Below are 22594 nucleotides of genomic sequence, written 5' to 3'. Positions count from 1 at the left end.
GTCCTCTCTGCTGCCTGTCCAACCAGACTGAGATATGAAGACATGTATTGTAATGTGTGTTTTTGGCAGCTGGAACTGGACCAAGTTCCCTGTGTTTTATTTCTCCTTTCTCCTCCCTCATGCCCCCTCCCTCACCTACCGTGCCTCCCCCCTCCCTCCTGCCCAGAGGGAGGGGGGGGTTTGGTTGCTGGGGTGATGGTTGGGTAAGGTAGGCAAGGCTCTCTTCTCTGGGCGAGTCGTGTGTGTGAGAGAGAGAGAGGCTCAGATCCATGCTAACCAGATTTAGCTTTGGCTGCGCCGGGGAGGCTAACACGATTACCTCTGGCTAATGGCCCTACTGACTGAGAGAGGGGGAGGAGAGGAGAAGGGATTGAGGGAGGATGGGAAAGGGGGTTGACGGGGGGAGAGGGAGTGGGGAGGCAGGATAGCCTGTGATAATTATCCCCCTGCCTCCCGAGGCATTGATGGATACAGCTTTAGAGATCTCTCTCTCTCTCTCTCTCTCTCTCTAACCCTCTCTCTGTCTCTCTCTCTCTCTCTCTAACCATCTCTCTCTCTCTCTAACCATCTCACTCTCTCTCTCTCTAACCATCTCACTCTCTCTCTCTCTGTCTATAGCGATCAGGAGGAAGGAGAATGGCTGGTATGACGAAGAACATCCCCTTGTCTTCCTCTTCCTCGGCTCCTCTGGAATCGGTAACTCCTCTACATCCCTCTCTCTATATCCCTTTCTCTATATCCCTTTCTCTACAGCCCTCTCTACAGCCCTCTCTACAGCCCTCTCTACAGCCCTCTCTACAGCCCTCTCTCTACAGCCCTCTCTCTACAGCCCTCTCTCTACAGCCCTCTCTCTACAGCCCTCTCTCTACAGCCCTCTCTCTACAGCCCTCTCTACATCCCTCTCTACAGCCCTCTCTCTATATCCCTTTCTCTATATCCCTTTCTCTACAGCCCTCTCTACAGCCCTCTCTCTACAGCCCTCTCTCTACAGCCCTCTCTCTACAGCCCTCTCTCTACAGCCCTCTCTCTACAGCCCTCTCTCTACAGCCCTCTCTCTACATCCCTCTCTCTACATCCCTCTCTCTACATCCCTCTTTCCACTCGTTTTTACCACTCAGCTGTGATGTCATGGAGCCTGTCCGTAGCAGTAGCCAGGAGAAGAAACGGGTAGCACCGATGTCGTCGTTTATTCACCAACATTTCCACAGCAAGCAGTCTTCATCAGGGTTTACTGTTAAACACTGCACCAGTATATATACAGTCTTCATCAGGGTTTACTGTTAACACAGTATCAGTATATATACAGTCTTCATCAGGGTTTACTGTTAACACAGTATCAGTATATATACAGTCTTCATCAGGGTTTACTGTTAAACACTGCACCAGTATACATACAGTCTTCATCAGGGTTTACTGTTAAACACTGCACCAGTATACATACAGTCTTCATCAGGGTTTACTGTTAACACAGTATCAGTATATATACAGTCTTCATCAGGGTTTACTGTAAACACTGTACCAGTATATATACAGTCTTCATCAGGGTTTACTGCACCAGTATACATACAGTCTTCATCAGGGTTTACTGTTAACACAGTATCAGTATATATACAGTCTTCATCAGGGTTTACTGTTAACACAGTACCAGTATATATACAGTCTTCATCAGGGTTTACTGTTAAACACTGCACCAGTATACATACAGTCTTCATCAGGGTTTACTGTTAACACAGTATCAGTATATATACAGTCTTCATCAGGGTTTACTGTTAACACAGTATCAGTATATATACAGTCTTCATCAGGGTTTACTGCACCAGTATATATACAGTCTTCATCAGGGTTTACTGTTAACACAGTATCAGTATATATACAGTCTTCATCAGGGTTTACTGTTAACACAGTACCAGTATATATACAGTCTTCATCAGGGTTTACTGCACCAGTATATATACAGTCTTCATCAGGGTTTACTGTTAACACAGCACCAGTATATATACAGTCTTCATCAGGGTTTACTGCACCAGTATATATACAGTCTTCATCAGGGTTTACTGTTAACACAGTACCAGTATAAATGCAGTCTTCATCAGGGTTTACTGTTAACACAGTACCAGTATATATACAGTCTTCATCAGGGTTTACTGTTAACACTGCAGGTCACCAGTATATATACAGTCTTCATCGGGGTTTACTGTTAAACACAGTACCAGTATATATACAGTCTTCATCAGGGTTTACTGTTAAACACAGTACCAGTATAAATACAGTCTTCATCAGGGTTTACTGTTAACACAGTATCAGTATATATACAGTCTTCATCAGGGTTTACTGTTAACACAGTACCAGTATATATACAGTCTTCATCAGGGTTTACTGTTAACACAGTACCAGTATATATACAGTCTTCATCAGGGTTTACTGTTAAACACTGCACCAGTATATATACAGTCTTCATCGGGGTTTACTGTTAACACTGCACCAGTATATATACAGTCTTCATCAGGGTTTACTGTTAACACTGCAGGTCACCAGTATATATACAGTCTTCATCAGGGTTTACTGTTAACACAGTACCAGTATATATACAGTCTTCATCAGGGTTTACTGCACCAGTATACATACAGTCTTCATCAGGGTTTACTGTTAACACAGTACCAGTATATATACAGTCTTCATCAGGGTTTACTGTTAACACAGTACCAGTATATATACCGTCTTCATCAGGGTTTACTGTTAAACACTGCACCAGTATATATACAGTCTTCATCAGGGTTTACTGTTAACACAGTACCAGTATATATACAGTCTTCATCAGGGTTTACTGTTAACACTGCAGGTCACCAGTATATATACAGTCTTCATCAGGGTTTACTGCACCAGTATATATACAGTCTTCATCAGGGTTTACTGTTAACACTGCAGGTCACCAGTATATATACAGTCTTCATCAGGCTTTACTGTTAACACAGTACCAGTATATATACAGTCTTCATCAGGGTTTACTGTTAACACAGTACCAGTATATATACAGTCTTCATCAGGGTTTACTGTTAACACAGTACCAGTATATAAACAGTCTTCATCAGGGTTTACTGTTAACACAGTACCAGTATATATACAGTCTTCATCAGGGTTTACTGTTAACACAGTACCAGTATATATACAGTCTTCATCAGGGTTTACTGCACCAGTATATATACAGTCTTCATCAGGGTTTACTGTTAACACAGTACCAGTATATATACAGTCTTCATCAGGGTTTACTGTTAAACACTGCACCAGTATATATACAGTCTTCATCAGGGTTTACTGTTAACACTGCAGGTCACCAGTATATATACAGTCTTCATCAGGGTTTACTGTTAACACAGTACCAGTATATATACAGTCTTCATCAGGGTTTACTGTTAACACAGTACCAGTATATAAACAGTCTTCATCAGGGTTTACTGTTAACACAGTACCAGTATATATACAGTCTTCATCAGGGTTTACTGTTAACACAGTACCAGTATATATACAGTCTTCATCAGGGTTTACTGCACCAGTATATATACAGTCTTCATCAGGGTTTACTGTTAACACAGCACCAGTATATATACAGTCTTCATCAGGGTTTACTGCACCAGTATATATACAGTCTTCATCAGGGTTTACTGTTAACACAGTACCAGTATAAATGCAGTCTTCATCAGGGTTTACTGTTAACACAGTACCAGTATATATACAGTCTTCATCAGGGTTTACTGTTAACACTGCAGGTCACCAGTATATATACAGTCTTCATCAGGGTTTACTGTTAAACACAGTACCAGTATATATACAGTCTTCATCAGGGTTTACTGTTAAACACAGTACCAGTATATATACAGTCTTCATCAGGGTTTACTGTTAACACAGTATCAGTATATATACAGTCTTCATCAGGGTTTACTGTTAACACAGTACCAGTATATATACAGTCTTCATCAGGGTTTACTGTTAAACACTGCACCAGTATATATACAGTCTTCATCAGGGTTTACTGTTAACACTGCACCAGTATATATACAGTCTTCATCAGGGTTTACTGTTAACACTGCAGGTCACCAGTATATATACAGTCTTCATCAGGGTTTACTGTTAACACAGTACCAGTATATATACAGTCTTCATCAGGGTTTACTGCACCAGTATACATACAGTCTTCATCAGGGTTTACTGTTAACACAGTACCAGTATATATACAGTCTTCATCAGGGTTTACTGTTAACACAGTACCAGTATATATACAGTCTTCATCAGGGTTTACTGTTAACACAGTACCAGTATATATACAGTCTTCATCAGGGTTTACTGCACCAGTATATATACAGTCTTCATCAGGGTTTACTGTAAACACTGTACCAGTATATATACAGTCTTCATCAGGGTTTACTGTAAACACTGCACCAGTATATATACAGTCTTCATCAGGGTTTACTGTTAAACACTGCACCAGTATATATACAGTCTTCATCAGGGTTTACTGTTAACACAGTACCAGTATATATACAGTCTTCATCAGGGTTTACTGTTAACACTGCAGGTCACCAGTATATATACAGTCTTCATCAGGGTTTACTGCACCAGTATATATACAGTCTTCATCAGGGTTTACTGTTAAACACTGCACCAGTATATATACAGTCTTCATCAGGGTTTACTGTTAACACTGCAGGTCACCAGTATATATACAGTCTTCATCAGGGTTTACTGCACCAGTATATATACAGTCTTCATCAGGGTTTACTGTTAACACAGCACCAGTATATATACAGTCTTCATCAGGGTTTACTGCACCAGTATATATACAGTCTTCATCAGGGTTTACTGTTAACACAGTACCAGTATAAATGCAGTCTTCATCAGGGTTTACTGTTAACACAGTACCAGTATATATACAGTCTTCATCAGGGTTTACTGTTAACACTGCAGGTCACCAGTATATATACAGTCTTCATCAGGGTTTACTGTTAAACACAGTACCAGTATATATACAGTCTTCATCAGGGTTTACTGTTAAACACAGTACCAGTATATATACAGTCTTCATCAGGGTTTACTGTTAACACAGTACCAGTATATATACAGTCTTCATCAGGGTTTACTGTTAAACACTGCACCAGTATATATACAGTCTTCATCAGGGTTTACTGTTAACACTGCACCAGTATATATACAGTCTTCATCAGGGTTTACTGTTAACACTGCAGGTCACCAGTATATATACAGTCTTCATCAGGGTTTACTGTTAACACAGTACCAGTATATATACAGTCTTCATCAGGGTTTACTGCACCAGTATACATACAGTCTTCATCAGGGTTTACTGTTAACACAGTACCAGTATATATACAGTCTTCATCAGGGTTTACTGTTAACACAGTACCAGTATATATACAGTCTTCATCAGGGTTTACTGTTAACACAGTACCAGTATATATACAGTCTTCATCAGGGTTTACTGCACCAGTATATATACAGTCTTCATCAGGGTTTACTGTAAACACTGTACCAGTATATATACAGTCTTCATCAGGGTTTACTGTAAACACTGCACCAGTATATATACAGTCTTCATCAGGGTTTACTGTTAAACACTGCACCAGTATATATACAGTCTTCATCAGGGTTTACTGTTAACACAGTACCAGTATATATACAGTCTTCATCAGGGTTTACTGTTAACACTGCAGGTCACCAGTATATATACAGTCTTCATCAGGGTTTACTGCACCAGTATATATACAGTCTTCATCAGGGTTTACTGTTAAACACTGCACCAGTATATATACAGTCTTCATCAGGGTTTACTGTTAACACTGCAGGTCACCAGTATATATACAGTCTTCATCAGGGTTTACTGCACCAGTATATATACAGTCTTCATCAGGGTTTACTGTTAACACAGCACCAGTATATATACAGTCTTCATCAGGGTTTACTGCACCAGTATATATACGGTCTTCATCAGGGTTTACTGTTAACACAGTACCAGTATAAATGCAGTCTTCATCAGGGTTTACTGTTAACACAGTACCAGTATATATACAGTCTTCATCAGGGTTTACTGTTAACACTGCAGGTCACCAGTATATATACAGTCTTCATCAGGGTTTACTGTTAAACACAGTACCAGTATATATACAGTCTTCATCAGGGTTTACTGTTAAACACAGTACCAGTATATATACAGTCTTCATCAGGGTTTACTGTTAACACAGTATCAGTATATATACAGTCTTCATCAGGGTTTACTGTTAACACAGTACCAGTATATATACAGTCTTCATCAGGGTTTACTGTTAAACACTGCACCAGTATATATACAGTCTTCATCAGGGTTTACTGTTAACACTGCACCAGTATATATACAGTCTTCATCAGGGTTTACTGTTAACACTGCAGGTCACCAGTATATATACAGTCTTCATCAGGGTTTACTGTTAACACAGTACCAGTATATATACAGTCTTCATCAGGGTTTACTGCACCAGTATACATACAGTCTTCATCAGGGTTTACTGTTAACACAGTACCAGTATATATACAGTCTTCATCAGGGTTTACTGTTAACACAGTACCAGTATATATACAGTCTTCATCAGGGTTTACTGTTAACACAGTACCAGTATATATACAGTCTTCATCAGGGTTTACTGCACCAGTATATATACAGTCTTCATCAGGGTTTACTGTAAACACTGTACCAGTATATATACAGTCTTCATCAGGGTTTACTGTAAACACTGCACCAGTATATATACAGTCTTCATCAGGGTTTACTGTTAAACACTGCACCAGTATATATACAGTCTTCATCAGGGTTTACTGTTAACACAGTACCAGTATATATACAGTCTTCATCAGGGTTTACTGTTAACACTGCAGGTCACCAGTATATATACAGTCTTCATCAGGGTTTACTGCACCAGTATATATACAGTCTTCATCAGGGTTTACTGTTAAACACTGCACCAGTATATATACAGTCTTCATCAGGGTTTACTGTTAACACTGCAGGTCACCAGTATATATACAGTCTTCATCAGGGTTTACTGTTAACACAGTACCAGTATATATACAGTCTTCATCAGGGTTTACTGTTAAACACTGCACCAGTATATATACAGTCTTCATCAGGGTTTACTGTTAATCACTGCACCAGTATATATACAGTCTTCATCAGGGTTTACTGTTAACACAGTACCAGTATATATACAGTCTTCATCAGGGTTTACTGTTAACACAGTACCAGTATATATACAGTCTTCATCAGGGTTTACTGTTAACACAGTACCAGTATATATACAGTCTTCATCAGGGTTTACTGCACCAGTATATATACAGTCTTCATCAGGGTTTACTGTAAACACTGCACCAGTATATATACAGTCTTCATCAGGGTTTACTGTTAAACACTGCACCAGTATATATACAGTCTTCATCAGGGTTTACTGTTAACACAGTACCAGTATATATACAGTCTTCATCAGGGTTTACTGTTAACACTGCAGGTCACCAGTATATATACAGTCTTCATCAGGGTTTACTGCACCAGTATATATACAGTCTTCATCAGGGTTTACTGTTAAACACTGCACCAGTATATATACAGTCTTCATCAGGGTTTACTGTTAACACTGCAGGTCACCAGTATATATACAGTCTTCATCAGGGTTTACTGCACCAGTATATATACAGTCTTCATCAGGGTTTACTGTTAACACAGCACCAGTATATATACAGTCTTCATCAGGGTTTACTGCACCAGTATATATACAGTCTTCATCAGGGTTTACTGTTAACACAGTACCAGTATAAATGCAGTCTTCATCAGGGTTTACTGTTAACACAGTACCAGTATATATACAGTCTTCATCAGGGTTTACTGGTAACACTGCAGGTCACCAGTATATATACAGTCTTCATCAGGGTTTACTGTTAAACACAGTACCATTATATATACAGTCTTCATCAGGGTTTACTGTTAAACACAGTACCAGTATATATACAGTCTTCATCAGGGTTTACTGTTAACACAGTATCAGTATATATACAGTCTTCATCAGGGTTTACTGTTAACACAGTACCAGTATATATACAGTCTTCATCAGGGTTTACTGTTAACACAGTACCAGTATATATACAGTCTTCATCAGGGTTTACTGCACCAGTATATATACAGTCTTCATCAGGGTTTACTGTAAACACTGTACCAGTATATATACAGTCTTCATCAGGGTTTACTGTAAACACTGCACCAGTATATATACAGTCTTCATCAGGGTTTACTGTTAAACACTGCACCAGTATATATACAGTCTTCATCAGGGTTTACTGTTAACACAGTACCAGTATATATACAGTCTTCATCAGGGTTTACTGTTAACACTGCAGGTCACCAGTATATATACAGTCTTCATCAGGGTTTACTGCACCAGTATATATACAGTCTTCATCAGGGTTTACTGTTAAACACTGCACCAGTATATATACAGTCTTCATCAGGGTTTACTGTTAACACTGCAGGTCACCAGTATATATACAGTCTTCATCAGGGTTTACTGCACCAGTATATATACAGTCTTCATCAGGGTTTACTGTTAACACAGCACCAGTATATATACAGTCTTCATCAGGGTTTACTGCACCAGTATATATACAGTCTTCATCAGGGTTTACTGTTAACACAGTACCAGTATAAATGCAGTCTTCATCAGGGTTTACTGTTAACACAGTACCAGTATATATACAGTCTTCATCAGGGTTTACTGGTAACACTGCAGGTCACCAGTATATATACAGTCTTCATCAGGGTTTACTGTTAAACACAGTATACTGGTACTGTGTTTAACAGTAAACCCTGATGAAGACTGTATATATACTGGTGACCTGCAGTGTTACCAGTAAACCCTGATGAAGACTGTATATATACTGGTACTGTGTTAACAGTAAACCCTGATGAAGACTGCATTTATACTGGTACTGTGTTAACAGTAAACCCTGATGAAGACTGTATATATACTGGTGCAGTAAACCCTGATGAAGACTGTATATATACTGGTGCTGTGTTAACAGTAAACCCTGATGAAGACTGTATATATACTGTATATATATCTTCATCAGGGTTTACTGTTAACACAGTACCAGTATAAATGCAGTCTTCATCAGGGTTTACTGTTAACACAGTACCAGTATATATACAGTCTTCATCAGGGTTTACTGTTAACACTGCAGGTCACCAGTATATATACAGTCTTCATCAGGGTTTACTGTTAAACACAGTACCAGTATATATACAGTCTTCATCAGGGTTTACTGTTAAACACAGTACCAGTATATATACAGTCTTCATCAGGGTTTACTGTTAACACAGTATCAGTATATATACAGTCTTCATCAGGGTTTACTGTTAACACAGTACCAGTATATATACAGTCTTCATCAGGGTTTACTGTTAAACACTGCACCAGTATATATACAGTCTTCATCAGGGTTTACTGTTAACACTGCACCAGTATATATACAGTCTTCATCAGGGTTTACTGTTAACACTGCAGGTCACCAGTATATATACAGTCTTCATCAGGGTTTACTGTTAACACAGTACCAGTATATATACAGTCTTCATCAGGGTTTACTGCACCAGTATACATACAGTCTTCATCAGGGTTTACTGTTAACACAGTACCAGTATATATACAGTCTTCATCAGGGTTTACTGTTAACACAGTACCAGTATATATACAGTCTTCATCAGGGTTTACTGTTAACACAGTACCAGTATATATACAGTCTTCATCAGGGTTTACTGCACCAGTATATATACAGTCTTCATCAGGGTTTACTGTAAACACTGTACCAGTATATATACAGTCTTCATCAGGGTTTACTGTAAACACTGCACCAGTATATATACAGTCTTCATCAGGGTTTACTGTTAAACACTGCACCAGTATATATACAGTATTCATCAGGGTTTACTGTTAACACAGTACCAGTATATATACAGTCTTCATCAGGGTTTACTGTTAACACTGCAGGTCACCAGTATATATACAGTCTTCATCAGGGTTTACTGCACCAGTATATATACAGTCTTCATCAGGGTTTACTGTTAAACACTGCACCAGTATATATACAGTCTTCATCAGGGTTTACTGTTAACACTGCAGGTCACCAGTATATATACAGTCTTCATCAGGGTTTACTGCACCAGTATATATACAGTCTTCATCAGGGTTTACTGTTAACACAGCACCAGTATATATACAGTCTTCATCAGGGTTTACTGCACCAGTATATATACAGTCTTCATCAGGGTTTACTGTTAACACAGTACCAGTATAAATGCAGTCTTCATCAGGGTTTACTGTTAACACAGTACCAGTATATATACAGTCTTCATCAGGGTTTACTGTTAACACTGCAGGTCACCAGTATATATACAGTCTTCATCAGGGTTTACTGTTAAACACAGTACCAGTATATATACAGTCTTCATCAGGGTTTACTGTTAAACACAGTACCAGTATATATACAGTCTTCATCAGGGTTTACTGTTAACACAGTACCAGTATATATACAGTCTTCATCAGGGTTTACTGTAAACACTGTACCAGTATATATACAGTCTTCATCAGGGTTTACTGTAAACACTGCACCAGTATATATACAGTCTTCATCAGGGTTTACTGTTAAACACTGCACCAGTATATATACAGTCTTCATCAGGGTTTACTGTTAACACAGTACCAGTATATATACAGTCTTCATCAGGGTTTACTGTTAACACTGCAGGTCACCAGTATATATACAGTCTTCATCAGGGTTTACTGCACCAGTATATATACAGTCTTCATCAGGGTTTACTGTTAAACACTGCACCAGTATATATACAGTCTTCATCAGGGTTTACTGTTAACACTGCAGGTCACCAGTATATATACAGTCTTCATCAGGGTTTACTGCACCAGTATATATACAGTCTTCATCAGGGTTTACTGTTAACACAGCACCAGTATATATACAGTCTTCATCAGGGTTTACTGCACCAGTATATATACGGTCTTCATCAGGGTTTACTGTTAACACAGTACCAGTATAAATGCAGTCTTCATCAGGGTTTACTGTTAACACAGTACCAGTATATATACAGTCTTCATCAGGGTTTACTGTTAACACTGCAGGTCACCAGTATATATACAGTCTTCATCAGGGTTTACTGTTAAACACAGTACCAGTATATATACAGTCTTCATCAGGGTTTACTGTTAAACACAGTACCAGTATATATACAGTCTTCATCAGGGTTTACTGTTAACACAGTATCAGTATATATACAGTCTTCATCAGGGTTTACTGTTAACACTGCAGGTCACCAGTATATATACAGTCTTCATCAGGGTTTACTGTTAACACAGTACCAGTATATATACAGTCTTCATCAGGGTTTACTGCACCAGTATACATACAGTCTTCATCAGGGTTTACTGTTAACACAGTACCAGTATATATACAGTCTTCATCAGGGTTTACTGTTAACACAGTACCAGTATATATACAGTCTTCATCAGGGTTTACTGTTAACACAGTACCAGTATATATACAGTCTTCATCAGGGTTTACTGCACCAGTATATATACAGTCTTCATCAGGGTTTACTGTAAACACTGTACCAGTATATATACAGTCTTCATCAGGGTTTACTGTAAACACTGCACCAGTATATATACAGTCTTCATCAGGGTTTACTGTTAAACACTGCACCAGTATATATACAGTCTTCATCAGGGTTTACTGTTAACACAGTACCAGTATATATACAGTCTTCATCAGGGTTTACTGTTAACACTGCAGGTCACCAGTATATATACAGTCTTCATCAGGGTTTACTGCACCAGTATATATACAGTCTTCATCAGGGTTTACTGTTAAACACTGCACCAGTATATATACAGTCTTCATCAGGGTTTACTGTTAACACTGCAGGTCACCAGTATATATACAGTCTTCATCAGGGTTTACTGCACCAGTATATATACAGTCTTCATCAGGGTTTACTGTTAACACAGCACCAGTATATATACAGTCTTCATCAGGGTTTACTGCACCAGTATATATACAGTCTTCATCAGGGTTTACTGTTAACACAGTACCAGTATAAATGCAGTCTTCATCAGGGTTTACTGTTAACACAGTACCAGTATATATACAGTCTTCATCAGGGTTTACTGTTAACACTGCAGGTCACCAGTATATATACAGTCTTCATCAGGGTTTACTGTTAAACACAGTACCAGTATATATACAGTCTTCATCAGGGTTTACTGTTAAACACAGTACCAGTATATATACAGTCTTCATCAGGGTTTACTGTTAACACAGTACCAGTATATATACAGTCTTCATCAGGGTTTACTGTTAAACACTGCACCAGTATATATACAGTCTTCATCAGGGTTTACTGTTAACACTGCACCAGTATATATACAGTCTTCATCAGGGTTTACTGTTAACACTGCAGGTCACCAGTATATATACAGTCTTCATCAGGGTTTACTGTTAACACAGTACCAGTATATATACAGTCTTCATCAGGGTTTACTGCACCAGTATACATACAGTCTTCATCAGGGTTTACTGTTAACACAGTACCAGTATATATACAGTCTTCATCAGGGTTTACTGTTAACACAGTACCAGTATATATACAGTCTTCATCAGGGTTTACTGTTAACACAGTACCAGTATATATACAGTCTTCATCAGGGTTTACTGCACCAGTATATATACAGTCTTCATCAGGGTTTACTGTAAACACTGTACCAGTATATATACAGTCTTCATCAGGGTTTACTGTAAACACTGCACCAGTATATATACAGTCTTCATCAGGGTTTACTGTTAAACACTGCACCAGTATATATACAGTCTTCATCAGGGTTTACTGTTAACACAGTACCAGTATATATACAGTCTTCATCAGGGTTTACTGTTAACACTGCAGGTCACCAGTATATATACAGTCTTCATCAGGGTTTACTGCACCAGTATATATACAGTCTTCATCAGGGTTTACTGTTAAACACTGCACCAGTATATATACAGTCTTCATCAGGGTTTACTGTTAACACTGCAGGTCACCAGTATATATACAGTCTTCATCAGGGTTTACTGCACCAGTATATATACAGTCTTCATCAGGGTTTACTGTTAACACAGCACCAGTATATATACAGTCTTCATCAGGGTTTACTGCACCAGTATATATACGGTCTTCATCAGGGTTTACTGTTAACACAGTACCAGTATAAATGCAGTCTTCATCAGGGTTTACTGTTAACACAGTACCAGTATATATACAGTCTTCATCAGGGTTTACTGTTAACACTGCAGGTCACCAGTATATATACAGTCTTCATCAGGGTTTACTGTTAAACACAGTACCAGTATATATACAGTCTTCATCAGGGTTTACTGTTAAACACAGTACCAGTATATATACAGTCTTCATCAGGGTTTACTGTTAACACAGTATCAGTATATATACAGTCTTCATCAGGGTTTACTGTTAACACAGTACCAGTATATATACAGTCTTCATCAGGGTTTACTGTTAAACACTGCACCAGTATATATACAGTCTTCATCAGGGTTTACTGTTAACACTGCACCAGTATATATACAGTCTTCATCAGGGTTTACTGTTAACACTGCAGGTCACCAGTATATATACAGTCTTCATCAGGGTTTACTGTTAACACAGTACCAGTATATATACAGTCTTCATCAGGGTTTACTGCACCAGTATACATACAGTCTTCATCAGGGTTTACTGTTAACACAGTACCAGTATATATACAGTCTTCATCAGGGTTTACTGTTAACACAGTACCAGTATATATACAGTCTTCATCAGGGTTTACTGTTAACACAGTACCAGTATATATACAGTCTTCATCAGGGTTTACTGCACCAGTATATATACAGTCTTCATCAGGGTTTACTGTAAACACTGTACCAGTATATATACAGTCTTCATCAGGGTTTACTGTAAACACTGCACCAGTATATATACAGTCTTCATCAGGGTTTACTGTTAAACACTGCACCAGTATATATACAGTCTTCATCAGGGTTTACTGTTAACACAGTACCAGTATATATACAGTCTTCATCAGGGTTTACTGTTAACACTGCAGGTCACCAGTATATATACAGTCTTCATCAGGGTTTACTGCACCAGTATATATACAGTCTTCATCAGGGTTTACTGTTAAACACTGCACCAGTATATATACAGTCTTCATCAGGGTTTACTGTTAACACTGCAGGTCACCAGTATATATACAGTCTTCATCAGGGTTTACTGTTAACACAGTACCAGTATATATACAGTCTTCATCAGGGTTTACTGTTAAACACTGCACCAGTATATATACAGTCTTCATCAGGGTTTACTGTTAATCACTGCACCAGTATATATACAGTCTTCATCAGGGTTTACTGTTAACACAGTACCAGTATATATACAGTCTTCATCAGGGTTTACTGTTAACACAGTACCAGTATATATACAGTCTTCATCAGGGTTTACTGTTAACACAGTACCAGTATATATACAGTCTTCATCAGGGTTTACTGCACCAGTATATATACAGTCTTCATCAGGGTTTACTGTAAACACTGTACCAGTATATATACAGTCTTCATCAGGGTTTACTGTAAACACTGCACCAGTATATATACAGTCTTCATCAGGGTTTACTGTTAAACACTGCACCAGTATATATACAGTCTTCATCAGGGTTTACTGTTAACACAGTACCAGTATATATACAGTCTTCATCAGGGTTTACTGTTAACACTGCAGGTCACCAGTATATATACAGTCTTCATCAGGGTTTACTGCACCAGTATATATACAGTCTTCATCAGGGTTTACTGTTAAACACTGCACCAGTATATATACAGTCTTCATCAGGGTTTACTGTTAACACTGCAGGTCACCAGTATATATACAGTCTTCATCAGGGTTTACTGCACCAGTATATATACAGTCTTCATCAGGGTTTACTGTTAACACAGCACCAGTATATATACAGTCTTCATCAGGGTTTACTGCACCAGTATATATACAGTCTTCATCAGGGTTTACTGTTAACACAGTACCAGTATAAATGCAGTCTTCATCAGGGTTTACTGTTAACACAGTACCAGTATATATACAGTCTTCATCAGGGTTTACTGGTAACACTGCAGGTCACCAGTATATATACAGTCTTCATCAGGGTTTACTGTTAAACACAGTACCAGTATATATACAGTCTTCATCAGGGTTTACTGTTAAACACAGTACCAGTATATATACAGTCTTCATCAGGGTTTACTGTTAACACAGTATCAGTATATATACAGTCTTCATCAGGGTTTACTGTTAACACAGTACCAGTATATATACAGTCTTCATCAGGGTTTACTGTTAACACAGTACCAGTATATATACAGTCTTCATCAGGGTTTACTGCACCAGTATATATACAGTCTTCATCAGGGTTTACTGTAAACACTGTATACTGGTACTGTGTTTAACAGTAAACCCTGATGAAGACTGTATATATACTGGTGACCTGCAGTGTTACCAGTAAACCCTGATGAAGACTGTATATATACTGGTACTGTGTTAACAGTAAACCCTGATGAAGACTGCATTTATACTGGTACTGTGTTAACAGTAAACCCTGATGAAGACTGTATATATACTGGTGCAGTAAACCCTGATGAAGACTGTATATATACTGGTGCTGTGTTAACAGTAAACCCTGATGAAGACTGTATATATACTGTATATATATCTTCATCAGGGTTTACTGTTAACACAGTACCAGTATAAATGCAGTCTTCATCAGGGTTTACTGTTAACACAGTACCAGTATATATACAGTCTTCATCAGGGTTTACTGTTAACACTGCAGGTCACCAGTATATATACAGTCTTCATCAGGGTTTACTGTTAAACACAGTACCAGTATATATACAGTCTTCATCAGGGTTTACTGTTAAACACAGTACCAGTATATATACAGTCTTCATCAGGGTTTACTGTTAACACAGTATCAGTATATATACAGTCTTCATCAGGGTTTACTGTTAACACAGTACCAGTATATATACAGTCTTCATCAGGGTTTACTGTTAAACACTGCACCAGTATATATACAGTCTTCATCAGGGTTTACTGTTAACACTGCACCAGTATATATACAGTCTTCATCAGGGTTTACTGTTAACACTGCAGGTCACCAGTATATATACAGTCTTCATCAGGGTTTACTGTTAACACAGTACCAGTATATATACAGTCTTCATCAGGGTTTACTGCACCAGTATACATACAGTCTTCATCAGGGTTTACTGTTAACACAGTACCAGTATATATACAGTCTTCATCAGGGTTTACTGTTAACACAGTACCAGTATATATACAGTCTTCATCAGGGTTTACTGTTAACACAGTACCAGTATATATACAGTCTTCATCAGGGTTTACTGCACCAGTATATATACAGTCTTCATCAGGGTTTACTGTAAACACTGTACCAGTATATATACAGTCTTCATCAGGGTTTACTGTAAACACTGCACCAGTATATATACAGTCTTCATCAGGGTTTACTGTTAAACACTGCACCAGTATATATACAGTATTCATCAGGGTTTACTGTTAACACAGTACCAGTATATATACAGTCTTCATCAGGGTTTACTGTTAACACTGCAGGTCACCAGTATATATACAGTCTTCATCAGGGTTTACTGCACCAGTATATATACAGTCTTCATCAGGGTTTACTGTTAAACACTGCACCAGTATATATACAGTCTTCATCAGGGTTTACTGTTAACACTGCAGGTCACCAGTATATATACAGTCTTCATCAGGGTTTACTGCACCAGTATATATACAGTCTTCATCAGGGTTTACTGTTAACACAGCACCAGTATATATACAGTCTTCATCAGGGTTTACTGCACCAGTATATATACAGTCTTCATCAGGGTTTACTGTTAACACAGTACCAGTATAAATGCAGTCTTCATCAGGGTTTACTGTTAACACAGTACCAGTATATATACAGTCTTCATCAGGGTTTACTGTTAACACTGCAGGTCACCAGTATATATACAGTCTTCATCAGGGTTTACTGTTAAACACAGTACCAGTATATATACAGTCTTCATCAGGGTTTACTGTTAAACACAGTACCAGTATATATACAGTCTTCATCAGGGTTTACTGTTAACACAGTACCAGTATATATACAGTCTTCATCAGGGTTTACTGTTAAACACTGCACCAGTATATATACAGTCTTCATCAGGGTTTACTGTTAACACTGCACCAGTATATATACAGTCTTCATCAGGGTTTACTGTTAACACTGCAGGTCACCAGTATATATACAGTCTTCATCAGGGTTTACTGTTAACACAGTACCAGTATATATACAGTCTTCATCAGGGTTTACTGCACCAGTATACATACAGTCTTCATCAGGGTTTACTGCACCAGTATATATACAGTCTTCATCAGGGTTTACTGTAAACACTGTACCAGTATATATACAGTCTTCATCAGGGTTTACTGTAAACACTGCACCAGTATATATACAGTCTTCATCAGGGTTTACTGTTAAACACTGCACCAGTATATATACAGTCTTCATCAGGGTTTACTGTTAACACAGTACCAGTATATATACAGTCTTCATCAGGGTTTACTGTTAACACTGCAGGTCACCAGTATATATACAGTCTTCATCAGGGTTTACTGCACCAGTATATATACAGTCTTCATCAGGGTTTACTGTTAAACACTGCACCAGTATATATACAGTCTTCATCAGGGTTTACTGTTAACACTGCAGGTCACCAGTATATATACAGTCTTCATCAGGGTTTACTGCACCAGTATATATACAGTCTTCATCAGGGTTTACTGTTAACACAGCACCAGTATATATACAGTCTTCATCAGGGTTTACTGCACCAGTATATATACGGTCTTCATCAGGGTTTACTGTTAACACAGTACCAGTATAAATGCAGTCTTCATCAGGGTTTACTGTTAACACAGTACCAGTATATATACAGTCTTCATCAGGGTTTACTGTTAACACTGCAGGTCACCAGTATATATACAGTCTTCATCAGGGTTTACTGTTAAACACAGTACCAGTATATATACAGTCTTCATCAGGGTTTACTGTTAAACACAGTACCAGTATATATACAGTCTTCATCAGGGTTTACTGTTAACACAGTATCAGTATATATACAGTCTTCATCAGGGTTTACTGTTAACACTGCAGGTCACCAGTATATATACAGTCTTCATCAGGGTTTACTGTTAACACAGTACCAGTATATATACAGTCTTCATCAGGGTTTACTGCACCAGTATACATACAGTCTTCATCAGGGTTTACTGTTAACACAGTACCAGTATATATACAGTCTTCATCAGGGTTTACTGTTAACACAGTACCAGTATATATACAGTCTTCATCAGGGTTTACTGTTAACACAGTACCAGTATATATACAGTCTTCATCAGGGTTTACTGCACCAGTATATATACAGTCTTCATCAGGGTTTACTGTAAACACTGTACCAGTATATATACAGTCTTCATCAGGGTTTACTGTAAACACTGCACCAGTATATATACAGTCTTCATCAGGGTTTACTGTTAAACACTGCACCAGTATATATACAGTCTTCATCAGGGTTTACTGTTAACACAGTACCAGTATATATACAGTCTTCATCAGGGTTTACTGTTAACACTGCAGGTCACCAGTATATATACAGTCTTCATCAGGGTTTACTGCACCAGTATATATACAGTCTTCATCAGGGTTTACTGTTAAACACTGCACCAGTATATATACAGTCTTCATCAGGGTTTACTGTTAACACTGCAGGTCACCAGTATATATACAGTCTTCATCAGGGTTTACTGCACCAGTATATATACAGTCTTCATCAGGGTTTACTGTTAACACAGCACCAGTATATATACAGTCTTCATCAGGGTTTACTGCACCAGTATATATACAGTCTTCATCAGGGTTTACTGTTAACACAGTACCAGTATAAATGCAGTCTTCATCAGGGTTTACTGTTAACACAGTACCAGTATATATACAGTCTTCATCAGGGTTTACTGTTAACACTGCAGGTCACCAGTATATATACAGTCTTCATCAGGGTTTACTGTTAAACACAGTACCAGTATATATACAGTCTTCATCAGGGTTTACTGTTAAACACAGTACCAGTATATATACAGTCTTCATCAGGGTTTACTGTTAACACAGTACCAGTATATATACAGTCTTCATCAGGGTTTACTGTTAAACACTGCACCAGTATATATACAGTCTTCATCAGGGTTTACTGTTAACACTGCACCAGTATATATACAGTCTTCATCAGGGTTTACTGTTAACACTGCAGGTCACCAGTATATATACAGTCTTCATCAGGGTTTACTGTTAACACAGTACCAGTATATATACAGTCTTCATCAGGGTTTACTGCACCAGTATACATACAGTCTTCATCAGGGTTTACTGTTAACACAGTACCAGTATATATACAGTCTTCATCAGGGTTTACTGTTAACACAGTACCAGTATATATACAGTCTTCATCAGGGTTTACTGTTAACACAGTACCAGTATATATACAGTCTTCATCAGGGTTTACTGCACCAGTATATATACAGTCTTCATCAGGGTTTACTGTAAACACTGTACCAGTATATATACAGTCTTCATCAGGGTTTACTGTAAACACTGCACCAGTATATATACAGTCTTCATCAGGGTTTACTGTTAAACACTGCACCAGTATATATACAGTCTTCATCAGGGTTTACTGTTAACACAGTACCAGTATATATACAGTCTTCATCAGGGTTTACTGTTAACACTGCAGGTCACCAGTATATATACAGTCTTCATCAGGGTTTACTGCACCAGTATATATACAGTCTTCATCAGGGTTTACTGTTAAACACTGCACCAGTATATATACAGTCTTCATCAGGGTTTACTGTTAACACTGCAGGTCACCAGTATATATACAGTCTTCATCAGGGTTTACTGCACCAGTATATATACAGTCTTCATCAGGGTTTACTGTTAACACAGCACCAGTATATATACAGTCTTCATCAGGGTTTACTGCACCAGTATATATACGGTCTTCATCAGGGTTTACTGTTAACACAGTACCAGTATAAATGCAGTCTTCATCAGGGTTTACTGTTAACACAGTACCAGTATATATACAGTCTTCATCAGGGTTTACTGTTAACACTGCAGGTCACCAGTATATATACAGTCTTCATCAGGGTTTACTGTTAAACACAGTACCAGTATATATACAGTCTTCATCAGGGTTTACTGTTAAACACAGTACCAGTATATATACAGTCTTCATCAGGGTTTACTGTTAACACAGTATCAGTATATATACAGTCTTCATCAGGGTTTACTGTTAACACAGTACCAGTATATATACAGTCTTCATCAGGGTTTACTGTTAAACACTGCACCAGTATATATACAGTCTTCATCAGGGTTTACTGTTAACACTGCACCAGTATATATACAGTCTTCATCAGGGTTTACTGTTAACACTGCAGGTCACCAGTATATATACAGTCTTCATCAGGGTTTACTGTTAACACAGTACCAGTATATATACAGTCTTCATCAGGGTTTACTGCACCAGTATACATACAGTCTTCATCAGGGTTTACTGTTAACACAGTACCAGTATATATACAGTCTTCATCAGGGTTTACTGTTAACACAGTACCAGTATATATACAGTCTTCATCAGGGTTTACTGTTAACACAGTACCAGTATATATACAGTCTTCATCAGGGTTTACTGCACCAGTATATATACAGTCTTCATCAGGGTTTACTGTAAACACTGTACCAGTATATATACAGTCTTCATCAGGGTTTACTGTAAACACTGCACCAGTATATATACAGTCTTCATCAGGGTTTACTGTTAAACACTGCACCAGTATATATACAGTCTTCATCAGGGTTTACTGTTAACACAGTACCAGTATATATACAGTCTTCATCAGGGTTTACTGTTAACACTGCAGGTCACCAGTATATATACAGTCTTCATCAGGGTTTACTGCACCAGTATATATACAGTCTTCATCAGGGTTTACTGTTAAACACTGCACCAGTATATATACAGTCTTCATCAGGGTTTACTGTTAACACTGCAGGTCACCAGTATATATACAGTCTTCATCAGGGTTTACTGTTAACACAGTACCAGTGTATATATACAGTCTTCATCAGGGTTTACTGTTAAACACTGCACCAGTATATATACAGTCTTCATCAGGGTTTACTGTTAATCACTGCACCAGTATATATACAGTATTCATCAGGGTTTACTGTTAACACAGTACCAGTATATATACAGTCTTCATCAGGGTTTACTGTTAACACTGCAGGTCACCAGTATATATACAGTCTTCATCAGGGTTTACTGCACCAGTATATATACAGTCTTCATCAGGGTTTACTGTTAAACACTGCACCAGTATATATACAGTCTTCATCAGGGTTTACTGTTAACACTGCAGGTCACCAGTATATATACAGTCTTCATCAGGGTTTACTGCACCAGTATATATACAGTCTTCATCAGGGTTTACTGTTAACACAGCACCAGTATATATACAGTCTTCATCAGGGTTTACTGCACCAGTATATATACAGTCTTCATCAGGGTTTACTGTTAACACAGTACCAGTATAAATGCAGTCTTCATCAGGGTTTACTGTTAACACAGTACCAGTATATATACAGTCTTCATCAGGGTTTACTGTTAACACTGCAGGTCACCAGTATATATACAGTCTTCATCAGGGTTTACTGTTAAACACAGTACCAGTATATATACAGTCTTCATCAGGGTTTACTGTTAAACACAGTACCAGTATATATACAGTCTTCATCAGGGTTTACTGTTAACACAGTACCAGTATATATACAGTCTTCATCAGGGTTTACTGTTAAACACTGCACCAGTATATATACAGTCTTCATCAGGGTTTACTGTTAACACTGCACCAGTATATATACAGTCTTCATCAGGGTTTACTGTTAACACTGCAGGTCACCAGTATATATACAGTCTTCATCAGGGTTTACTGTTAACACAGTACCAGTATATATACAGTCTTCATCAGGGTTTACTGCACCAGTATACATACAGTCTTCATCAGGGTTTACTGCACCAGTATATATACAGTCTTCATCAGGGTTTACTGTAAACACTGTACCAGTATATATACAGTCTTCATCAGGGTTTACTGTAAACACTGCACCAGTATATATACAGTCTTCATCAGGGTTTACTGTTAAACACTGCACCAGTATATATACAGTCTTCATCAGGGTTTACTGTTAACACAGTACCAGTATATATACAGTCTTCATCAGGGTTT

The 22594-nt window shown here is 38.1% G+C and overlaps 1 protein-coding gene across 1 annotated transcript in view; it reads left to right on the top strand.

The window, feature by feature from the left end:
* Positions 1-618: 618 nt before the first annotated feature.
* Positions 619-22594, top strand: part of clpb (caseinolytic mitochondrial matrix peptidase chaperone subunit B) — a gene marked incomplete at its 5' end in the record, with an annotated part of 63118 nt that continues 41142 nt past the window's right edge. The window contains 1 exon segment of the mRNA XM_036961720.1: positions 619-696. Within this exon segment, the coding sequence (XP_036817615.1) occupies positions 619-696 (78 nt within the window).

The sequence above is a fragment of the Oncorhynchus mykiss genome, chromosome 24 (assembly GCF_013265735.2).
Source record: "Oncorhynchus mykiss isolate Arlee chromosome 24, USDA_OmykA_1.1, whole genome shotgun sequence".
NCBI lineage: Eukaryota > Metazoa > Chordata > Actinopteri > Salmoniformes > Salmonidae > Oncorhynchus > Oncorhynchus mykiss.
This window is presented reverse-complemented; position numbering and strand designations above follow the sequence as displayed.